This window comes from Planococcus citri, chromosome 2 (genome assembly GCF_950023065.1).
Source record: "Planococcus citri chromosome 2, ihPlaCitr1.1, whole genome shotgun sequence".
Classification (NCBI taxonomy): domain Eukaryota; kingdom Metazoa; phylum Arthropoda; class Insecta; order Hemiptera; family Pseudococcidae; genus Planococcus; species Planococcus citri.
In genome coordinates, this window is record NC_088678.1 from 4372769 (window position 1) to 4397908 (window position 25140).

General features: G+C 34.1%; 1 protein-coding gene across 2 annotated transcripts in view; it reads right to left on the reverse strand.

The window, feature by feature from the left end:
* Positions 1-25140, reverse strand: part of axo (axotactin) — a 123144-nt gene that overhangs the window by 73499 nt on the left and 24505 nt on the right. For both annotated transcript variants that reach the window (XM_065348105.1, XM_065348106.1), the window contains exons 2-6: positions 22670-22816; positions 16549-16933; positions 9955-10139; positions 9676-9843; positions 5612-5780 (exon numbers count right to left, since the gene is read on the reverse strand). In XM_065348105.1, the coding sequence (XP_065204177.1) occupies positions 5612-5780; positions 9676-9843; positions 9955-10139; positions 16549-16933; positions 22670-22816 (1054 nt within the window). The remainder of the gene's footprint in view (positions 1-5611; positions 5781-9675; positions 9844-9954; positions 10140-16548; positions 16934-22669; positions 22817-25140) is intronic.

The following is a 25140-nucleotide window of genomic DNA, read 5'->3' on the forward strand; positions in this document are numbered from 1 at the left end:
TTGAATTTGAATATTTCATAATTTTTTATAAAGAGCATAGGAGGAGAAGGATGCAGGATATCTAACAGGTAGTAAAAGTAGTGAAAAAGTAGTAAATTTAGACAAAAAGGTAGTGAAAAAATGAAAAAAAATCATTAATGCGATCATTTTTATTGAAATTAAAAAATTTGTAATGTATAAATTTTCTTTAAATTTCAATTTTTTTAAAAAATGTTTCCTGTGAAAAATTTGCTTTTGTTAATTTTTTGTGTGTGGAGAAGGGAGGGGGGAGTCGAGTGTAGAGCTTTCTGAAAATTTGGTTGAAAACCGGTTGTGATTTTTCAAAAAGAAAAAAAAAATCCGTTAGATATCGTGATCAACTTCTGATAATTTTCAATGATGGGAAGGGGGGGGGGTCAATTTGACAAATTTTATGACACTTTCTGCAGTTTTGACAAATCATCATTCAATTTTTAGAATTATCCTATTCCTATTAATTCTTGGTATTTTTTAATAATTTAAGACGTACTTAAGCAATCTGTGTAAAATTTTACCCAAATGAGACATTTTCTCAAATTTTGATCATTTACTAATAGTCCATCAATTTTTGATATTTTTGAGAGATTTTCACAATCATTTTTACAATTTTTATGATACTTTCTGTGTGAATAGACCTATGCATTTCTGGCTTATTATTAAACGTCGAGAGGGTCAGAATTTTTACTTTGGCTTTCGACCATTTTTATTTCATGTTTATCTTAGGAAGAAATAACTCTTGCTTCTCAGTTTTTACTATTTATTAGTGCAAAGCTTTTCAAACACCAAGTGTTCATCATCAGGCTTAAATCACTATTGAACAAAATAACCAAGTCTACAAGCTTATATACTAGTGTACAAGGGTGTGGTAGTTTAACAGTACAAGGGTGTGGCAGTACAAGGGTGTGGTCATGTGGAAGAGGGTGTGGTTGTAGGTGAGGATGTGGTAGGAGTCATGTCTTCAAGTTTGGTTTTAATAACAGAAAGTAGGATATTTTCTAAGGGTTTTAAGTCATTATTTAGTAAATTTGTTTTGTTTTTCTTCATGGCTATTGCTTCCCTAATGTTTAATTGAGATGGTTTATCTATTTTTTGTATGAGGTTCAGGTTTTCAAAGGAAGTAGTGTGGTTGGTGGCAATGAGATGATCTGAGAGAGCAGACTTATTTTCATATTTGTATTTAGCATAATAAAGATGTTCCTTGAACCTCTTTTTGATGTTTCTTTTGGTTTGACCTATATAAATTCCTTGGCAATCTTTACATTTGATTTTGTAGATGCCACTACAGTCTTCAGGTTTGTCTTTGTCTTTAGTGTTACCAAGAAGGTTTTTAATTTTGTTATCATTGGTGAAAATGGGTTGTATGTTGTGTTTTCTGAAGACTGTTTTCATTTTATTTGTGAGAGGGGGATAGTAACTGATCCTAACTCTTTTGACATCATCTTTTTCAGCAATAAAAGTTGTGGCATCTCTGATTAGTTTTTTGTTTTCATGTTTTCTTATAAGTTTTTGGATAGATGTTTTTGTGTAGCCAAGGTTGGAAGCAATAGACATGATGTTTTTTATTTCTTTATTTTGGTTATTTTTATTTAGGGGGAGATTTAAACACCTGTGTATCATGCTGTTGAAAGCAGCAAATTTTTGGTTCCAAGGCTGGAAAGAGTCTGAAGGAATGTAGTTATTGGTGTGGGTGGGTTTTCTATAGATATCAAATTCAAGATGGTCAGAATGTCTAATGATTAACATGTCCAGAAAAGGGAGTTTGTTTTGTTGTTCAAGCTCATAAGTGAATTTGATGGTAGGATAGAGACTATTTAAAGCATTGAGGAATTCCTCAATGTTGAAGTCTTCAGGAATGATACACAGGATGTCATCAACATATCTAAACCATGCTTTGGGAAAGTTTTTATTGTTCTTTTTGAATTTTGTCTCAAGGTGGCTCATGAAAAAATTTGCCAAAAAGGGAGATAAGGGGTTGCCCATAGCTGTGCCTCCTGTTTGTTTGTAGTAAGTTCCATTTATTTGGAAAATGTTTTGGGAAGTGCATAATTTTATAGTATTCATATAATGGGTTATTTCTTTTTTGTTGATATTTTGTTTGAGACAAAATTCAAAAAGAACAATAAAAACTTAACTGATGTGGTGTTCTCCAAAGAAGAATTGGATCTTCTAAACAAGGGTCTAAAATTCTCTTTACCACCCATGAGGCCTCCTATTGAAGATATTATTTCTGATGTGGATGCTTCATTGTGGAGAGAGACCTCAGAAACAAAAATCAGCATAAAGAAAGAAGTGGTAGACATCATCAAAACCCATAAACCAACAAGAATTCCATTTCATCCCCACAACAACACCATCAAAAGCTTGAGACAGAAAGGTGTCTACTATATGAAAGCAGACAAGGGAAACACCGTAGTGATAATGAAGAAAGATGAATACTTGGAAAAGTGTGAAACCCTTCTTAATGAAGGACCTTATGAGAAGTTAAAAAGTGATCCTGTGGATAAAATGGTGAAAGAAGTGAAAAGTTTGGTGAAAACTACTCCCTTCCTTAATAACACTCCTTTTCCTTCCAATCCTAAAGTTCCTAAAATGTACTGTCTTCCCAAGATCCATAAACCTAACTATCCTATGAGACCAATTGTGGCCAATATCAACTCTCCTTCCTATAACATTGCCAAAAAACTCCTTTGTAACCTCCAAAACCTTCCTTTTCCTGAAACTCTTCAAGTTAAAAATAATTATGAACTTGCAGAAAAACTGCAAGGGATTACTATTAATGACACAGACAGGCTCATATCTTTTGATGTACAAAATCTTTTCCCCAGTGTGCCTATTCCTGAGACTTTAGAAATGATAGAAAACTGGCTAAAAGAACAAAATATCAACAAAAAAGAAATAACCCATTATATGAATACTATAAAATTATGCACTTCCCAAAACATTTTCCAAATAAATGGAACTTACTACAAACAAACAGGAGGCACAGCTATGGGCAACCCCTTATCTCCCTTTTTGGCAAATTTTTTCATGAGCCACCTTGAGACAAAATTCAAAAAGAACAATAAAAACTTTCCCAAAGCATGGTTTAGATATGTTGATGACATCCTGTGTATCATTCCTGAAGACTTCAACATTGAGGAATTCCTCAATGCTTTAAATAGTCTCTATCCTACCATCAAATTCACTTATGAGCTTGAACAACAAAACAAACTCCCTTTTCTGGACATGTTAATCATTAGACATTCTGACCATCTTGAATTTGATATCTATAGAAAACCCACCCACACCAATAACTACATTCCTTCAGACTCTTTCCAGCCTTGGAACCAAAAATTTGCTGCTTTCAACAGCATGATACACAGGTGTTTAAATCTCCCCCTAAATAAAAATAACCAAAATAAAGAAATAAAAAACATCATGTCTATTGCTTCCAACCTTGGCTACACAAAAACATCTATCCAAAAACTTATAAGAAAACATGAAAACAAAAAACTAATCAGAGATGCCACAACTTTTATTGCTGAAAAAGATGATGTCAAAAGAGTTAGGATCAGTTACTATCCCCCTCTCACAAATAAAATGAAAACAGTCTTCAGAAAACACAACATACAACCCATTTTCACCAATGATAACAAAATTAAAAACCTTCTTGGTAACACTAAAGACAAAGACAAACCTGAAGACTGTAGTGGCATCTACAAAATCAAATGTAAAGATTGCCAAGGAATTTATATAGGTCAAACCAAAAGAAACATCAAAAAGAGGTTCAAGGAACATCTTTATTATGCTAAATACAAATATGAAAATAAGTCTGCTCTCTCAGATCATCTCATTGCCACCAACCACACTACTTCCTTTGAAAACCTGAACCTCATACAAAAAATAGATAAACCATCTCAATTAAACATTAGGGAAGCAATAGCCATGAAGAAAAACAAAACAAATTTACTAAATAATGACTTAAAACCCTTAGAAAATATCCTACTTTCTGTTATTAAAACCAAACTTGAAGACATGACTCCTACCACATCCTCACCTACAACCACACCCTCTTCCACATGACCACACCCTTGTACTGCCACACCCTTGTACTGTTAAACTACCACACCCTTGTACACTAGTATATAAGCTTGTAGACTTGGTTATTTTGTTCAATAGTGATTTAAGCCTGATGATGAACACTTGGTGTTTGAAAAGCTTTGCACTAATAAATAGTAAAAACTGAGAAGCAAGAGTTATTTCTTCCTAATCTAACAAACTTCTCGCTAAAAGGTTCTTTTTACCTTTGTCATGTTTATCTGTTGATTGATCAATAATTTTATGACTAACTAATCCACCTTAATTTTTCTTTGTTTCAGGTGAGTACACATTTCCTTCCAAAAATGATGAAACATGAGCTCGCGTACGAGAATAAGTAGGTAATTTTATAATCCTCATGAGAAAAGTTACTCAAGTCACCTTTACACCTGCGTCCTTTTATTTTCAATGGCAAATCAAAAAAAACTTCTATAAAATTTCGGAATTTGAAAATCAGCTGAAATAATTGTCCATCAGGTTTGAATTGAGATGCTCTGATTTTCCGAATACGATTTTGGAAACAGTGGATCAAATTTTTGAGTTCATAAACGATTTTGATTTTTAATGAATTTTCAAAAAATTAAACTCTGTTCAAAAATGGGAAAGAATCAAAATTTTACCAAATTTGACCAAGTGAGCTGAAATTTGGTGTGTGCCCTGTTTTCGACCCTCCAAATTGATTGGAAACGGTTACGAATCATTTTGAGTGGTAGTTCTGGAGCACCCTAGCAAATTTTTGGAGAATTGAAATTTCCGGAACATTTTACCCTGTTGAGTTGTTGAGATGAAATTTACTTAGTACCCTATTTTTAATATGCTGAGTCAATTGAAGGTGGTTTCAGGCTGTTCTGGACTCTTCGGGTAGGTATACTTTGGAAATTTCAGATTTTCTAAAAAGTGGTCTAAAAACCGTACGAATTAACTTTAGCGTCATGAAATTTAAAAAAAAACACTTTGTATACAAATTTTCTACTAATTTCATTTTTTTTGAAAATTTTCCTGCGAAAAATTTCATTTTGTTAATTTTTTTGAGTGTGTGAAGGAGGGGGGGGGTCAGGTGGAGTGCTTTCTAAAAATTAGGTTGATGAATTAGGTAGGTAGTGAAAAAGTAATGATTTAAAAAAAAAAAAATCGTTAGCACCATGGGATGGTGGTCCTGGCTCTCTAGAGCTTTGGGGTTGATATTTGCATGGTAGACAGGTACCATCGAGAAAATTTCACGTGCAAAATTCTAGACCCTTCAGACCTCCCCCTCCCCCAATATCAATCTCATTTTTGATGATCCTTTGATCAGCCCCATCCCCCCCCCTACTGTACTTGATAGCCTGAAAATTTTTTCATAATGACCTCGCAAAGAAAAAAGAAAATCCGACTAAAAGCATTGAACAGAATAAGGAAACTGTGTGTACTTCTACGATACCATATAGCCCTGTGATTTTTTTTTTCCTACATATATTCCCCAGTTGTATGTATGTACTATGCGTATTATATATTTACAAAGTATAACCGTGTTTACTTGTTGATGCATCCTTCCTGTACGTGTTCGTGTTTCGTGGCTATTAATGGATTTATAGGTAGCAGATCGGATGCTGCTTTTCCGGCGCTTAGAATTATATCTTTGATGCAGCCGACAAATGACTCGATGATGTATTTTACTCCGTGGATTTTCTCTTCGGGACTGAGACCTGCGAAAATTTATAGTATTTTACAAATGAACTTTTGGCAGCTTTTACACGCCCGCGCTCCTATAAATTATGTATAATATTATTCGCTCGAGATATTTACGCCTGCTTTTGCTTTCATACAGTCATAACGTTTTAATTTTTTCTTCTTCCTCGATGGTAGATTTTTCATTTTTTCGGTCCCTCTCTCTTTTCCTCTTCTATTGCTATAATCCCCAAGGAGTTCTTGGTAATGGTTAGGTATCGATTTATTCGATGGCTTGGAAAAAATTTCTGAGGGTTTGCCAAGGTGAATTTGTGAAAATGCTTTTGTTACGATGTCTCGGCGAGAGGGTTGAAAATTTCGTATTTGGTGGGATTTTCGAATTTTTCAAATAACTCTATTAGTACTTATGTAATAGTGGCATGCCACATTTTCGTAATTTTTTGTGTTTGTCAAAATTAGAGGGAAGGGCTACTGAAAGGTCGTATCTAAAAAATATAAGTAATTAAATATTCGAACTCAGCCTATGTGATTTTAAATTTTTTGGGATTTTCAAGCCATTATTAGTAGAGGGAATGGGGGTTGCGACAGGTAAGATCGAATCAAGTTCGATGATAATCGATCGAAGTAGGACTTCTCACAAAGCCTCACCATTCCCATTGAAATGGCTGCGTGGATAACCCAATGAGGGGGTTTTCAGCTGTTAGCTGCGGACTGCTGATGTGAGTGAAAATTTGAGCTAGATTAAAGGATCCGACTCTGAATAATAAACCATGATGGAATAATCCTTATTCATCAATACATTGACAATGTTTTTCATTTAGGGCGCAGAGAGCAATAGAGCATTGTGGAGAGGGAAGGAGGAAGGAAGGTGAGGAAAAATTGCGAAAATTTGTGAATCAAAATAGGTTTTTATGCACTTAATTTCAAAATGATTATTTGAACGAAAAAGCTCTTTTGTGTAAAAAATAAAAAATGTCCATTATACTCGAGTAAAAATGTTACTATACGCTGAAAATGCAAAATTTGTACCAAAAAATTCCCATTCTTAAAATAATATGCTAAAAATCCTCATGCTCAAAAATTTTTATTTTGTGCCAGAAATGTTATTCAGTGTTAAAAATGTTCATTCTGTGCCGAAATTCTCATTTTATGCTGTTAACTCTCGTGTTTCCTTTTGTGCCAAAAATTCTAAATTTCTACCTACTGCGAAAAAATTACAATTTTTGTTTAAAAGAATGTTGTTGTCAACTCTGAGCAAAAACTCTAATCATGAGTCAAAATTTTTGTTTTTGTGCCGAAATTGCTACAATTTTGTCTTCATAAACCAAAAGTGCTTGTTTTGTGCTAATAACACTTTTTTTGCGCTTGTGCCTAAAATTCCGAATTTCTACATTCAAAAAATGAGGTACAGTTTTTGTAAAAAAAAAAAAAAACAGTTCATTTGATGTATGTACCTAGGTAAAGATTGTAAATTTTGAGCAAAAATGATTATCTTGCGTCAAAATTGTTAATTTTGTTCTGATACCTGTGCCAAAAGTTTTTCTTCATTTTGTGCCAAAAATGGTTTGTTTTGTGCCAGAGTGGTTCATTTTTTGCCAAGAAATTGTTCATTTTGTGACAAAACTGTTCATTTTATGACAAAACTGTTCATTTGATGACAAAATTGTTCATTTTGTGACAAAATTGTTCATTTTGTGACAAAATTGTTCATTTTGTGACAAAATTGTTCATTTTGTGACAAAATTGTTCATTTTGTGACAAAATTGTTCATTTTGTGACAAAAATGTTAATTTTGTGACAAAATTGTTCATTTTGTGACAGAATTGTTCATTTTGTGTCAAAATAGTTGGTTTTGTGCCAAAATAGTTGTTTCATAACAAAATAATTCATTTCGCACCAAAATCATTTTGTGCCAAAAATGATTTATTATGTGCCAGAAATTGTTTATTTTGTGCCAAACATGGTCCGTTTTGTGCTAAAATTGTTATTTTGTGCAAAAACAGTTGATTTTGTGCCAAAATAATTCATTTTGCGCCAAAATTATTGTTTACCAAAAATGATTCCTCTTGTGCCAAACAGGGTTCATTTTGTGCCAGAAGTAGTGTATTTTGTGCCAAAAAATTGTTCATTTTGTGACAAAAATTATTCACTTCGCGCCAAAATAATTCATTTTGCGCCAAAATCATTTTGTTCCAAAAATATTTCATTATGTTCCAAAAATGATTCATTTTGTGCCAAAAATGATTCATTTTGTGCCAAATGATTCATTTTGTGCCAAAAATGATTCATTTTGTGCCAAAAATGATTCATTTTGTGACAAAATGATTTATTATGTGTCAGATTTTTCATTTTGTCCCAAAAATGTTTTTTTGTGCCAAATATAGTTTATTTTGTGCCAAATATAGTTCATTTTGTCCCAAAAATGGTTTATATTGTGCCGAGAAATTGTTCATTTTGTGACAAAATTATACATTTCGTGTCAAAAAAGTTGGTTTTGCTCCAAACTTGTTTTTTTGTGCCAAAACAGTTGATTTTGTGCCAAAATGATTTATTATGTGTCAAATTTTTCATGTTGTGCCAAAAATGGCCTGTTTTGTGCCAAAAATAGTTTATTTTGTACCAAAAATGGTGTATATTGTGCCAAGAAATTGTTCATTTTGTGTCAACAAAGTTGTTTTTGTGCCGAAATGATTTATTATGTGTCAAATTTTTCATTTTGTGCCAAAAATGGCCTGTTTTGTGCCAAAAATAGTTGATTTTGTGCCAAAAATGGTGTATATTGTGCCAAGAAATTGTTCATTTTGTGACAAAATTATTCATTTTGTGTCAACAAAGTTGGTTTTGTGCCAAAATTATTTTGTACAAAAAATGATTCATTTTGTGCGAAAAATGGTATGTATTGGGCCAAAAAATTGTTCATTTTGTGCCAAAATAGTTGGTTTTGTGCCAAAAAATTCATTATGCGCCAGAAACTGTTCATTTTGTGCCAAAAATGGTTTATATTGGGCCAAAAAATTGTTCATTTTGTGACAAAAATTATTCATTTTGTGCCAAAATTGTTCATTTGTACCAAAATAATTCATTTTGCGCCAAAATCATTTTGTGCCGAAAATGATTCATTTGCACCAAAAACGATTCATTTTGTGCCAAAACAAGTGTTCATTTGTGCCAAAAATGGTCTATTTTGCGCTAAAAATGTTTATGTTGCCCCAAAAGTGTGCGTTCTGTGCCAAAATTCTCATTTTATGTTGTTAACTGTTGTTTTATTTTCTTTTTGTGCCAAACATGCTCATTCTGCGTCAAAGTGCCAAAAATGCTCCAAGTAGTCTCTCAAAAATGCTCATTTTGAGAAACATATTCTTTTACTTAGTTGAAAATTACCAATGTCTGAGAAAACTTGGTTTTGTTTCAAAAATTCTTACTTATTTTCCAGAAAAATGGCCGCATATTTCTCAAAAATTGTGTGTTCTAAAAATTCCAGCACAATTACGTTTGTGTGAGTGAAACACCAATTTTTCTGGAAGAATGGAGGTGGAGGGAGCAAGGCGAGTACTTTAACCCATTCTTGATGGCAGTCTTTATTTAAAATCAGGATCGATGCAAGATTCCTATAGGTACTTTCTGTAGACATACTTTTATTTTTTGTTTAACGAATCGTACGAAAGGTTCTCCAATTTCCTGCTACTTTTCTCATCATCGAGTTTAGGCTACTTGTGGACATTGTTTTGCAGTATGGGGTAGGAGAATATCTCGCCCAATCCTATAAGCACCCCCCCCCCCAATCTAATTCCAATTTCAAATCCTTCATTACCGTATTATTTCAGAAGTTCGTTATCGCTGCTCAGAATTTTCATCGAGTTAGCAAAGGAGGTCCGATTCGATTGGCAAACTCGCCATAAAAATTATTCTTACCGCCGATTAAAACGACCGAATTTAGGTCGGTAGCGATACCGTAATTGCTGGACACGTGAAGTCCTTGTAAATTGATTTCAGCCGATTCGTTGTCAACTTTGGCAAGAAGTCGAGCTCCATGGACATCGATACGTACTATAACACTGTGCCACATATCTCTGTTCAGACCTGTAACCGTACAAGATAGTACAATGTATTTTATTAGTCGATATTTTTATCCCAAGTAGGTACCAGTGTCCTACGACAAAGACAGATACAAGTACTTGAAAAAGCTCTCACCTTTTCCAACGGTCACCGAAGTTAGATGTTTTCCGAAGACGTGTACTACTTTGAGTTGTCCTTTTTCCACAATGATATACAGGGCATAAGGGGGCGAGCCTTCGGGTCTGTTTTTCACGCTGTGATATACCAATAAACCATGCGGAAGACGTGTTTTAAACTGGAACGATATCTCGCGACATAGTCTACGAGTATACGATAAATTTTAAATTAAAATATCTACCTTCGTATGTTAAAATTTCGAATACTTTATCAGCACGATTAAAAGATATACCTGATATAAAGTTGTCCCTTACATATGGGTTAAATTTACCTATACCTACGTAGCAGGCGGTTTTACGATATTGTAGTCGATGAATAGGCCTACCTAGCTATATACCTATCATATAGCGAACGTAGATAAACTAAAAACAGGATTAGCTGTAGGTAAGTTTAATTTTCAACCTTCGAATGACGCTGACGTTCGGCTTTAGAGAGCTGGCAAACGTTATGATAATCCTGCTTTAACATTTAATCCACCTGTCGCTCGCGTTACCCCGCCATCTTAAAATCGCGTTGAATTATTAAACGTTTATTATAGTACTACGCGAACAGCGAGCTCGATAAATCAGAAAGTTGGAATTGCAAAAATTTGGGGGGAAAAAATTCCCTCGTGTGCGGAGCCAGCATCGTTTTAAGAGTCGCTGTGGAAATGAGTAGGTATCAGAACGATATGTGTGTATTGGTATATTGTATTTTTTCCAAAAGTCTAAACGTCGAAACGTTACATTTTGTGTAGTATTTAAACGAACAAGGTTGAAAGTTTGCGCTAGAATAAGTTTTGCGCTCTGTATGCGTTCTGGATTTACTACGAGAGTACGTTTCCTCGTCGTATATATATATGTAAAATATACGACGAGTACCATTAGGTATACAGAATGGTAAAATATACCCTGTGACTTTGTGTATACTGGTGCTATACGAGTAGCTGCTGCGTTCATTCCAAGCAGAAATGTAGGTATTCGGGTTTTAGAATGGCATCGATTAATACAACGTTATTTCATTTTGTTGATTTTGTTGTTCATTGTCTGATTGTGAGAACGTTTATTAAAAATACTTCTTCTCGAACGAGTGTAGGCGTCCTGTAGAACTCTCGAAAGTTGGCAATTAAAAATTATTCCAACACCTACGTACTAAATTTGTCGCTAATTTGCAAAGGTATTCGTCAAGTGGGGGTTGTTTTTGGCGAAATTTTTCTCTGCAGGTAAATTTCGACATCGCAATGGCCGGATATCCTGTTGAAATTTTCATTATGAATGCTTTCGGGAGGGATATCGCGTAATACGAATTTATATATCTGCGAGTTGTTACGTACGTATAGCTCGTGGTGTATTATACAATTTTAACCCAGTATACGATTCCAAAGCAGCATAGGTAACAAGGTAGTAGGTATAATTGTGTATTTCTTAATATTCCATTCACCAAGTTTTACAACTTTATAATTAGATAGACCTAACTACTAAAGAGTATATTCCCAAATGCCCCAAAGTTATGATATTCGTTAACGTGGTAGTAGGTATTTGTATACCTATAAGTATACGAGAAATTCCTTAGGTGTAAAACTACCCTACCCTGTGTAGTCTCAAGTGTGCTGAACTCTACGCAAGTCGTGTGTGGGTTGCTGTTAATTGCCTTTCATTTTGTACTCGTACAGTAACCTATAATTAGATGGGCTTGCTTGTGTGTGTGTGTGTGAGTCGAGTTACGAGTTCCTATCCACGTACAATGTGCATTGGGGATGATATTTTAATTCTTAGCCTTTAGAATGACCTGACAAGCGAGGTATCTCGACTCAACCAACGCGAATATTTTAGAACTGGATAAGGGCTGATCGAAACATGACCCCAAAATACACCACCGAAGTAAATTTTACTTAGCTGCTGGAGATTAGTTTTTCGATTTTCCAAAGTTAGAGTTTGGCTCATTTCTCATATAGGAAACAAATTGATCAAATTTAGGTCCATGTTTATTCGATCTCACGGACCGAATTGTGATGGTTTCTAGCTATTTTGGAGCCTTCAGCAGATTTTCGAACAGAATCGAATTTGGTTCATTTGATTAAATTCGCAAGAGCTGATACTTGATCATGTGAATCGATTGATGATGGTTTCGAAGCGTTGAGGAGCATACAGCGGATTTTGAGTGATCATCGAGAAAAATGATGAATTGGCAAAAAGTTACCAATATTGGAAAAAAATACTTGAACATTGTTTTAAAAAATGACAATTTCGGTTAAAAATGATCAATTTACCTACCTATGCAAAAAATAATAATTTTGACAAAAAAATGATGAGTTCGCAAAAAACTGGCAATTTCGGCTAAAAATGACAATTTTCGACAAAAAGATGACAATATTGGCCACAAATAACAGGTTTTGGAGGAAAATGGCAATTTTGAGAGGGAAGAGTGGTCATTTCGGGAAAAAATTCCAACTTGGCAAAAATTGAACATTGTTTAGAAAAATAACAATTTTGACTGGAAATAACAATTTTCGAGATAAAAATAGCATTTAATATCCAAGAATCACAATTTTTGGAAGAAAAACGGCAATTTTGAGGGACAGGGGATGGCCATTTTGGGGGAAAATATCACTTTGGCAAAGAAAATTATCATATTTGCTGAAAAAGAATAATGTCAAAAAATGATAACTTTTGGGGGAAAATGTTTAGTTGGCAAAAAATGATCAATTTGGCAATGAAAGTGAACATTGTTTAGATAAATAACAACTTTGGCTAAAAATGACAGTTTTTGACAAAAAATTACAGTTTTTGGAGGAGAATAGCGATTTTGAGGGGATGGGGAGGGAAGTGGGGTCATTTTGAAAAAATTATAATCTTGGGGAAAAAATATCACTTTGACAAGAAAATGGTTAATTTGAAAAAAAACGACTAATTTGGCAACAAATGAAGAAAAACAATGTCTATCGATAAAAAATGCCAATTTTTGACAAAAGAATGACAATTTAGGCCAAAAATTACAATTTTTTGAGGGAAATAGAAATGGGGGAGAGAGAAAAGGAATCGGTTATTTCACAGAAATTTACAATTTCAAGAAAAATCACTTTGGTAAAAAATGACCATTTGGCAAAAATGACCATTTGTTAAAAAATGACCATTTTGAAAAAATTTAACTATTTTGGTAACAATGAACATTTTGGTAAAAATGACCATTTTTGCAAAATTGAGCATTTTGGTAAAATTGAGCATTTTGGCAAAGCTAAACATTCTGAAAACATGACTATTTTAGCAAAAAATAACCATTTTGGCATAAAAGACCATTTTGGCAGAATTAAGAATTTTAGCAAAAAAGACCATTTTGAAAATTTTTTACCATTTTGGCAAAAATAACCATTTTGGCATAAAAGACCATTTTGGCATAAATAACCATTTTGACCAAATTGAGCATTTTGGCAAAAAATGACCATTTGGCAATAAATGACCATTTCGTAATAAATGACTATTTTGGCAAGAAATGACCATTTTAAAAAAATTTGACCATTTTGGCAAAAAAAAGACCATATGACTATTTGGCAAAAATGACCAATTGGCAAAAAATAATCATTTGGCAATAAATGACCATTTTGCAATAAATGACTATTTTGGCAAGAAACAGCCATTTTGAAAAAATTGACCATTTTGGCAAAAATGACCAATTTGCCAAATTTACCATTTTGGCATAAATGACCATTTGGCAATAAATGACCATTTTGAAAAAATTTGACCATTTTGGCAAAAAAAAAGACCATATGACTGTTTGGCAAAAATGACCAATTAGCAAAAAATAATCATTTGGCAAAAATGACCATTTGGCAATAAATGACCATTTTGCAATAAATGACTATTTTGGCAAGAAACGGCCATTTTGAAAAAATTTGACCATTTTGGCAAAAATGACCAATTTGCCAAATTTACCATTTTGGCATAAATGACCATTTGGCAATAAATGACCATTTTGTAATAAATGACTATTTTGGCAAGAAATGCCCATTTTGGCAAGAAATGCCCATTTTGGCAAGAAACGACCATTTTGAAAAAATTGAACCAGTTTGGCATAAAAGACCATATGACTAGTTGGCAAAAATGAATAATTGGTCAAAAATATACATTTGGCAATAAATGACCATTTCGTAATAAATGACTATTTTGGCTAGAAACGACCATTTTGAAAAAATTTGACCATTTTGGCAAAAATGACCATTTTGTAATAAATTACTATTTTGGCAAGAAATGCCCATTTTGGCAAGAAACGACCATTTTGAAAAAATTTGACCAGTTTGGCATAAAAGACCATATGACTATTTGGCAAAAAATAATCATTTGGCAATAAATGGCCATTTCGTAATACATAAATGACTATTTTGGCTAGAAACGACCAGTTTGAAAAACTTTGACCATTTTGGCAAAAATGACTATTTGGCAAAAATGACCAATCGGCAAAAAATAATCATTTGTCAAAAAATGACCGTTTTGGCAAAAATAACCATTTTGGCAAAAAATCAACAACTTTGCAAAAAATGACAATTTTTGTCAAAAAAAAAGACTATTTTCCATGGAAATGAGTATAAAAATGTGACTGTTTTGCTAAAAATGGTATTTGATAACTTTTTGGAAGAATTGTCGAAAAGCCTTATATGTACTTTAGTCAAACTTGCAAAATAAGTAGATCTTATTTTTTTGCCAAAATGACGTTTTTTTTTTGTCTTTGCAAGTTTTTCTGTGTATTCAAATTTGCAAAAAAAGTCATGATTTGCCAAAATTGAAAGTCGTACTGTGTTTTCAAAATTGGAAAAAAGTTCTACTCACTGTTTTGCCAAAATTTCCAATAAAAATTTCAAGATTTTTCCAAAATTCCAAAACAATCTTGCCTTTTCCACATTTTTTAAAAAATCAAACTGCGAAATTTCTCATTCATAAGTAGGTACATACTTATTTGCCTTTATTTTCATAATTTTCAACCTGTTTTGATTTTTCTTCTTTTCTTTGAAAATAGACAAATTTTGACAATAATAAATTTTGAATCCCTTCCCCCTCTTTTGCTCTTTCGCAGTTGAAGGACTGGAAAACAATTTTCATCGCGTGTTTTAGCTTTTTGGCAAATTTTTGAACAATTTAGTGCGTGGGTAGGTGTATTTTGCGCGAATTTGAAATATTTTCAACGAAACCAAAGCTAAGTACATAGATCAAGCAAGTGCAGAAAAATTTTCTATTTTTGAATTTTTGACTGATGTTTGAGCTGTCATTGCAGCAGTTTTTGGATTTTTTTTCCAAAAAAATTAATCAAGACCAGTGATTTGTTCATTTTTTAGCTCCACCTTCTCCTAAAGTTGCTTAAACAAGAATTACGTATGTACCTCACCTCATGTGGTTCCTTTTTAAGTCATTTCAAAAAATTTAAATTTAACATGTTTTATGTCAACTTTTATAAAGATATTTTTGGGAAGGTCCCTGATACTTCGTTAATAGTCACCCACTATTTGGTTGTTCTTAATGATTTTCCATTCATTTTGCAAACAAATATTTTTAGTCCTTTTCGAATCTTAATTTTAAGTAATTCTTAAGAATAACAAATTTGAATTCTATTATTCGATTCTGCTTCCCCCCCTCCTCATCGGCATCCAACAATTCCATATTTTCGAAAGGAAAAAATTATACTGAAACGAACAAATGTGACGAATTGAGAATACGATTACCCCCCCCCCCCTCCCGTCTCCTCCTGCGAAGTAGCAAAAAAATGCAGCCAATTTATACAGATGTCAATCGCGCCTACATTTTTCTATTTTCCTAAAGATCTCGCTTCATCTTCAGAAAACGAGAAAAACATATCGCAATTCGAACCGTCGTCTCATGATAAAGTACTTATGGGAAAAAATTGTCATCGGAAAATTCCACAGACTGGTAAAAAAAAAATACTTCATCGGCTCAAACATCGTCGGTGGGGGTAAATTTAGAACGATGAGACGCGACGCAAAATACAGGTGCTTTGCGGCATATCGTGGCTCAAATTGATTAATCGATCTATAAAATGACGCAATTGCTAGAATTTGTGAATCGAAGTATGAAAACGAGACAAATGGATGTTCTGCTTTGGACACTATAGTCGGATACGTTCGCGGATGAATAAATGAGATTACATAGCTTCCCGTATACGTATAGGTACCTAGCTATTTGCGACGAATGTGTATTTTGGGTAGGTCTAAAATAGAGAAAGAGAGAGAGATGATATATTTTTCGTGTACCTAGTGTATGTACGTAAAAATACGGCTAGTTTCATATTTTGGTGGAAGAGAATAAACGCGCGTTAAATACGATTCGAATGTCCGTGTTCATTATTCGTATTGTCCACAAATTGTTCGCTCGGAATAATTAACGGCCGAGGAATTAAAAAGCGTATAAGCTTGGGTCAACAGTGCGCAAAACACGTCGCCAAACTCGAAGGACAGCCTGCTGCTGCGAGTACGCGATAGGATAGGCTACCATACGATAAACATACCGAGTCAAAAGGCATGGTTAAATTGTCGCTATTACGAGTATAAAATTTGCTGCAACCCAAACCCACCTCAGCTGGAATGTCGGAATCGCCTCTCCGTCCAGTTGTATAAATGCATTACCGCGAACCATCATGAACACGGTAATTTTACCAGTTTCGGCGAATGTCAATTCGACTCCACGATCTGCCGGCGCCACGTACGAGGCGCTGATACGAGGAGAAGTGGCGTTTAATTTGTGCTTTTGTTTCAACGTGTGCGAAATAGGAAATCCGTTACGAGGTTTCTCGCTTTTCGCTGCATTGGCGTTTGTTTCGGTTCGTGGTTTGGTCGAGTTAGCAGGGCGGCCGCCGCCGTTTTTCGAGCCTGGGTTCAGTTTGGGTTTATCCGAGGATTTTGGTTGCTCTGTGGTGTGCTTTGGCGGAATAGTTGTTGAAGGAGCAGGTTCGTCGGGCTCTGTGAACAGTTAAGAGAAAACGTGAATTTGAATGGATTTGGACTTTGGTGTACCTATTGAGATAATGTGGTTTTGGCAGGTAAAATGGTGTAGTCGTGGTTTTGAGGAGAGGGAATAGGAGAGGGGGGAGATGCTCTCAAACATAGTTGGAGTACCGAAAAATTTAAATTTCCATAAAAATGATTGTTTCAATTATGTTTATAAATTTTCTGCAATGCACCTCCACTTCTCAAAGGCTTCACAGCCTCGCCCTATCGAAGAAATCGATGGACTAAAGAGGACAGGAGGGTCATCCTATGTCAAATCAGCTTGGATTTGGGTTCAAGTGCTCCATAGGGGGGACCCAGGGGACATAGGAGAGGCCCAGAGAACGATTACTTCCCTCTCATTCGTCTTATAATTGTATTTTTTGCAGCTGTAAGGGAGTGGGGGAGGGGTTGCAAAGTTGGAACCTCCAAAAGGCACATCTAGGGCACTCCGTCGATGTACATATCAAATTTCAGCCACTTAGGTCAATTTGGGGAGGCTTCAGTGATGACACAAAATCAAAAACCGTTTAAAACTCTTTAAAAAATCGGTGAAAATACACTTTTTTGTTGCTGGTAATTGGTAAGGGGTGGGAAAGGGTGTAAAAGTCGAAATTCACAAAAGGTACATTTAGGTCATCTCCAGGATGTACTCGCCAAATAAGCCTCCGAGGTCAATTTGGAGGCATGGGGCATGGGAGGTGAGGAGGGGGGTGACACAAGATTTATCAAGATCAAGATAAAAAACAAACTGCTCTAGTCAGCTGACAACTTTTGATCTCCTATCGATTGGCTTGTAGTTTGCTTTTTTTTGGTCTTTTTCACCCCTCTGTACCCCCTCTCAAAGACTTAGACATCACCGAATATTGCCCCAAAGTTATCCCCACTCAAACCTCTTAATTCGTACATCAAACCAAACATTAAATAGTGAATTTGGATTTTTATTGAAATTCCTAAGGCTGATATTAAATTATGTTCCGCAGGAAAAAATGGGCAAAAAATTAGGTATATAAGACATGCGAAATATCGATGGATTTGGACTCCTGGGCTCCCAAAACGGATTTTGTGATTGGTCCCATCCCCAATTCCGGAATCATGATAGGCTGTATATGCCATATTTTTCCTTTGTTCTCAGGAAAATCAGGCTATATCTTACGATTTTTCCAATTTCAGAAAATGTTGTGAGGGGGGGCGGGTCGAAGGAGGCAATGGAGGGGCCCAATTGAAAAAAAAATGAGGCGATATAATTTGTGTTCAGCTCTCCCAGAAACCTAATAAATCATAATTATGTCACACGACTTTTTTTTTCAATTTTCAGGAAACTCCAAGGACGAATAAGAGGGAGGATTGGGCGGGTCGAATTAGAAAAAATCGTTGATATGCGTATTCAGCGCTCCCAAAAACCTAATGAGACATACGTTACTTTAACTTTTCAATTTTTGGAAAATTTGACGGAATAATTCGGTGGTGAGAGGGGGGGGGGTGATTGAAGGAGTCAAATCAAAAAAATGAGTTTTTTTTAGCACTTTCAAAAACGTATAAAATGATAGTTACTCAATATTTCAGATTTTTTCAAATTTTGACTGAAATTTTGGGGGTTTTCTGTACATTTTATGGCTTTGAAAATCACGAAAGGTTCATAATTGTCTGTAAATATCATAAAAATGCATGCTTTCTGTTTTTTTTTTCAAATTTTCAAATTACCTATAGGTAAGTTTGAAATTTGACAAGCTCTTGAAAATTGAACTTTCAAAAAAAGCTTCATTTAGAAATTTCTGTAAAATATTTTTGAAATCATCCACTCTTACTCACTATACAACGTGCCTTTTGCTAACATTTTTGAATCTCACTTTCTGCCAAGAATAAAATTACAAAAAATCTCACCTTTTGGTCAAATTTGCCGAATAAACTCATTTCTTGCTAAAATATGTAAATTGTCGCACTTTTGCAAAAAATTTCGAAAAGATACATTCAATTTTTTAAATATTTTTTTCGAAAAAATGCCAAAAAGTTTTGCTTTTCTACCAAAAAATTGAAAAAAAGTTCTCACTTTTTCTACAAGGGCTGCAAAACAGTTCCATTTTTTTGCTAATAAATTTTGTAAAATGTATTGTTTTTGCCAAAATTGTCTGTCTTGTTTTTTTGTCAAAAATTGAAATTTTTTTGTTTGAGTTCTGCTAAAAATGTTTGTTTATTGCAAAAATTTCAATAAGTTTTGAAAATGGGCTAATAACACCTAAACAAGCGAATGAAGGATTTGATCAACTGAGTAAATTCAAGGACATTTTTGACTTGAACCCAGGAAAATATACTGGTGAACGAGTACACTTTATCTTTGAAGGGGTAGAACATCTTAAGCCCTGGAGAGGTGAAAAATTTCATCCTAGTAAAATAATTTTACTAGCTTTGCGAAAAGTCATCACTAAAATGTTGGCCCTTGGTATTATTCGTTACTCTCATTCGTGCTATATAAATGAAGGGCTCAGTTCCAAGTCGGCCTAAGTCCATTTTTATCATTTTTGAGTTAGCAGCGCCATCTGGTGGTACAGGTCGGTCAACACCTTCACCACCTTGTCCCAACACCTGACGTTACTTTTTTCGCTCAGGAGTGCTGTTTTGCCGGCTCGAAAAAAAACCAGATTATTTTTTTCATTTTTTTTCTTCAGAATAGACAAAATTTGAAGGTGCTTTGAATGAAATTTTTTCAGAAATGTATTAAATTAATGATTCATGACGCATTTTTTCAGCTCATTTTCGAGATTTTTAACGTCAGATAATTCCAAAGTGGCCTGACAATGAGTCCACCTTTTCTGACTCTTTGACGTGCTCTGGAGCTGAAAATACGCAAAATTAAAAAAATACCAATACGGTACTTTAAAGCAGAAAGATCAAGCTTCAAGCTTCACAACCATTTGACGGATTTTTGGTACTCGGACATTCAAAAATCATTCAAAACCACCCAGAAGTCCCTATGATTTGCATAGCTCCATATACATGGTAATCCAGTCAAAAGTGTGCTCATTTTTTTTATTTTTTTGAATTTTTTTTTATTTTTTCATCATTTTAACTTTTAAATCGACCTGGAGGTGAAACAAAGCGTTCTACGAGAAAAATACGTCGATCAAAGTTGTAGAGAATTAAATTTCCAAGAACCTACAAGAGGTTTATTTTTCTCCAAAATGCATAGTTTTTCCGTTTTTCTCAAAAAACAGAAATTTTATGGTAATCATCATGAGGTTTTAGTTTTTTGAGAAAAACGGAAAAACTATGCATTTTGGAGAAAAATAAACCTCTTGTAGGTTCTTGGAAATTTAATTCTCTACAACTTTGCTCAATGTATTTTTCTCATAGAACGCTTTGTTTCGCCTCCAGATCAATTTCAAAATTGAAATGAAGAAAAAATAAAAAAAAAATTGAAAAAATGAGCGCAATCACGGCTGAGCCCCTGTATTAATGTAAATAACCATTTTACCCAGTGATGTTCACACAAAACAGGCAAGAAACGTTATCCAAGACTATGTTTAGCTCAGTTTAGCCGGAGAACCTGATTAGAACGCAAGTGCTTCCGCTAAACAAGCAGAACTGGGCGGCTATTACCGAAATATTTTTGCCTCCGCAATCGACGTAATCGAACGCAATGAACGTTACAAGATTGCGTCGTTTGCGTCGATGAAAACCAACCGTGTTGAGCGTAATGTGCGTTATTTTAATATTTGAGTAGCAATTATGTTTATAAAAGCCCAATCAACAATTAAAATTTCTTTTTTTTCAAGATAACGCCAATAATTTGCAACGCTCATTACGTCGATTGCGGAGATTGCGGAGGCAAAAATATTTCGGTAATAGCCGCCCTGGACTGTAAACTTTAACCCCCCATAACTCAAAAACTTATGTTCGGCTCGAAGGTCGATTTTGTTGTGTCGTGTCACATATAATCACATCATTAATTAGTGAAGCGGAAGGGCGAGAAAAACAGTTATTTGCGTTTTTCTCAAAATGGAAAAAATGGACTTAGGCCGACTTGGAACTGAGCCATTCAAATACTTTAGCTCCTATGTTCAAAAAGAATGGTGATATTCGCCTTTGTCTTAACGCAGATGAGCTCAATAAGTACCTGATTAATGTCTTAACTGAACCAAATACTATTGCAAGCATGTTGTAAGACAATGCAGGTGACAAGTTTTTCTGTATGTACACTTGATTTTACAGCTGGTTTTTGGCAGCTCGTTCTAGAATTGAGAAAATTTACTGCCTTCTAGGTTGAGGGTCAAGTTTACAAATTTACTAGGTTGCCATATGGACTCAAAATCTCATCGGGAGAATTTGTCCATATGATTAATAAAGTCATTCCGAACGAAGAAGGCATTACAAAATATGTTGACGATGTAATGGTCTCCAGTACAACCTTTCAGGAAACTCTTGCACTTTTAGAGAAAGTATTCAAACTCATTCGAGAACATGGTTTGAAATTAAATCCTACAAAAACGCAGTTTTTTAGAGACCGCATTTTTTAAAAAAAAGTCTAGCTTTTTCCCCAAGAATCGTCAAAAATGCTAATTTCTTGGTGATAGAAAAGTCTTGTTTTTTCAGCTAAAATTGCCAAAAGTTACTAAACAGTCTTGTTTTCTTATACTTGGAAAATGCAAAAATTTCGCTTTTTGAAAAAAATTGCAAAAAACTATAATTTATTTGTCGTACTTAGTAGTTACTTTTTAGAAAAATTAATCACAGAAGATTTGTTCTTTTTTTTTATCATGAGTTAGCCAAAAGTCCCGCTTTTCTGTTAAAAATCGCCAAAGAGTTACACATTTTGAGTTTTCCCAAAAATCTGTTTTTTTTTCCTGAAAACCGTTGAGTCTTTCTTCTTTGCCAACATTTTCCAAAAATTGTCCAAAAGTCTGGTTATTTACCAGAAATTTCCAAACAGTGCGCTTCGTTTTGTTAAAATTGTCAAAAAGTTGTGTTTCTCGCCAAAAGTTGTTGAAAATTTTTGTTTTCGTTTTCAAAAAATTCCAAATGTCACACGTCACTTTTTTTTCTCCAAAAATTGCTCAAAAGTGTCTCCTTTTGTTGACAAAAATTATCAAAAATCTTTGATTTTTTGCTAAAATTTTCAAAGTCTTGCATTTGATTTTTGCCAACATTTTTAAAAAAGGTCATTTTTTTTTTACAAAATTGTTGCAAAAATGCAACCAGTTACCTTACTTTTCCACAAAGTCTTGTTTTTTGCAAAAAATTCAGAAAAATTCTCTTTTTTTGCCAAATACGTATGTACTTAGTTGAAAAATGTCAAGCAACATAGATTAAGTAATTCAAAACCGATAAAAAATGTTTCAAGAATTTTCAAAAAACTTTCCTCCTCCTCCTGTTGGTTATTTTGAAATTGGTAATTGAAAGTTTGAGGACACCTGGCTCAGCCACCTGCACGTCTAGAATGCTGAAAATTTTGAAATTTTTCGCCAATTTTCGAAAAATGCAAAAGGTAACGTACATATATAATGTATTTTTTGAACTCGTCTCCAATGTTAATTCCTCCTGGTCAAAGTAAAACGACGTCAAAAGTATTGAGATTTACCCCAACTTTGTTTTCTAGAAAGACGATTCAAATCCTGTTATTCTCTCTTTATCTGCCCATATTGTACTGCTTTTGACAGCCCAGCAAGATACGAATGATTTAAAGGGGGAAAAGTCAGCAAATACTTTTCATACCTGTTTCATTGAAGCTCGCTACCGGACCACCGACATTTTCCATTTGTTCGTTTTGCTCGTCGCAATATGCCACACAGATTATACTCGCCGCTATAACTACGCAACCAAAACACACCAATATATTCATGTTTTGCATCCGGTATTTTTCTGAAAATAAACAAAATAATTTTATACAAACACGGAAACGCTGCGCTCTGCGTTATACGTTCTATGCAAAAGCCACTCCGAGTATACCCAACCCATTGAATTTGAAAAAGGATTATTCGTCGTTACTAACCCGAACCATTAATCTAGTTTAAACTCTCGCAAAAAGTAAATATTTATTTCGACCGAGCAAACGTTTTTCTTGCGCCGGTTTGATAAAAAAAAAAGCCCTCGCGTACGTATTGTGAAATTTCACCGATTACAAAATACCGAACTGATATCCCACATTTCGTGTACTGTTTTCCTTTGGGAATTCTTTCGAGTTGGTTTTATATTTTTAATCCTTGGCTCAATACAGAGGGGGCGGAGAGATGCTTTAATGTCGGTGGATTTGATTGTAGGACTTATGAGACAGATTGATTGTCGATTTGGATTTTGAATATTGTCAATACGAGGATTATACCATCATCGTTTTTAGTCTCGAAAATTAATAGCCTTGTATATGGATAATTTTGCATACGAGATTTTTGTTCAAAAGGTATAGATTTAGTTTTCAAATATCAAAATGGGATTATTGATGTTTCGAAATATGTAATTATCTTCATCTCATAAACAGAAACATCAAAAAATAAACCAGTAACCCTCAAAACGTTATTTTACCCGATCCCAATTGTGTTATATCGAACGTATTTTCTCTCTCTTGTAACCATACTCGATTAAAAAGTTGAAGGACACGTCGAACCAATTTCACTCCTTCTGCCTGGCAATATTTTCAAAGGCAAAAACGCACAAAAAATTAACCACTATAAACGTTCGGTACCCTTTACCTGAACCATTAATTTCTGCAGCTTTATAGGGATTTTATTGAAAAATGTCAAAAAGGTTGACGTAGCCATGAACATTTTCCGGTAATTTTCACTCAATTTCATCCGAACGCGAATAAAACTGAAAAAAGTTATAATCCTGCTATACAGCTCTGTTTTTAATAACTATTCCGAGAGATACGTTTATCGGGCGAAATGAAAAATTCGTCGGATGTTATAAATTTCCATTCGTTGGATCGCCCATCGCGAGTTCGCGTTTCGAATTCGGTATTTTTGAAAAATATTTATTATTTTTTAATTCGTGTTTTGATGTTTTTCACGGTGAACAATTTTTTTTAAAGAGTGGAATTATTTTTTGCGTGTGTACTGTAAAATTCCTACGTGTTTTTATAGTTTCGAATTCGAACGAAATCGTCGCATAGTTGGCATTTTTTTTTCACGTGGAATACGACGACGACGACGAGAGACATAAAAAAGTGTTTTTAGGATTTCAATTTCGTTCACTATATTATAAGGGTTGTAACTTGAGGAAAATATTTGGCGAAAGTGAATTTTTCGATATATTTGACGTATTTATATTTTATGTAGGTATTGACACGGTAAACAAGCAGTAAACAAGGTATCGAAACTTGTGGCCTAATTTTTAATCGCTGTCAATATTTTTCTTCTCACGCCCCTTCCTGTTTTATGGTCAGTATTGATGTAATTTTCAACTGAAATGCTTCAGCTTTTGCACGATGAGTACTTTCTGTAATGTCCAAGTTTGATCTGGACAAATATTTGGAGCATTTGAAGCAGGGTGTCCAACAGTTCAGCTTCTTTGTCAACATTTTCAAGAAAGTCGTGCATTTTGCCCAAACTCAACAAAGTACTGAATTATGTTCAAATTCTTCAAAAAGTCCTGGTCTTGTTCAAAATTCCCAAATAATTCCTGTTTTTTTCAAAATTGCCCTGAAAATGTCTTGTTTTTCTGAAGAAATTTTCAATAAGTTTCGCTTTTTGACCTAAACTGGCAAAAAACTGTCTTGCCAAGTTGTAAATTGTCCAAAAAGTCGTGTTTCATGCAAAAAAATGCCAGAAAGTCCCATTTTAAAAAAAAAATGTGCATAAGAAAAGCTCCAATTCTTTCTGACATTGTAAAGAATGAATCTACATTTCTTGCAAAAATTGTCAAAAAAATACCTACCAACTTTAGACAAAACTGTCGAACTGGCCGTTTTTTTTTTGAAGAGAATAAAAAAAACATTTTTTCCAAATAAATGTCAAATTTTTCCAAAATTGTCAAAAAGCCTCATTTTTTCCAAAATTGTCAAAAATGTCTCATTTTTTTCAAAATTGTCAAAAATGTCTCATTTATTCCAAAATTGTTAAAAATGTCTCATTTTTTCCAAAATTGTCAGAAAAAAAGTCATTTTTTCCAAAATTGTTAGAAAGTCTCATTTTTACCAAAAATTGTCAAAAAAGTAGGTATCATTTTCCCCAAAATTGTCAAATAAGCCCCAT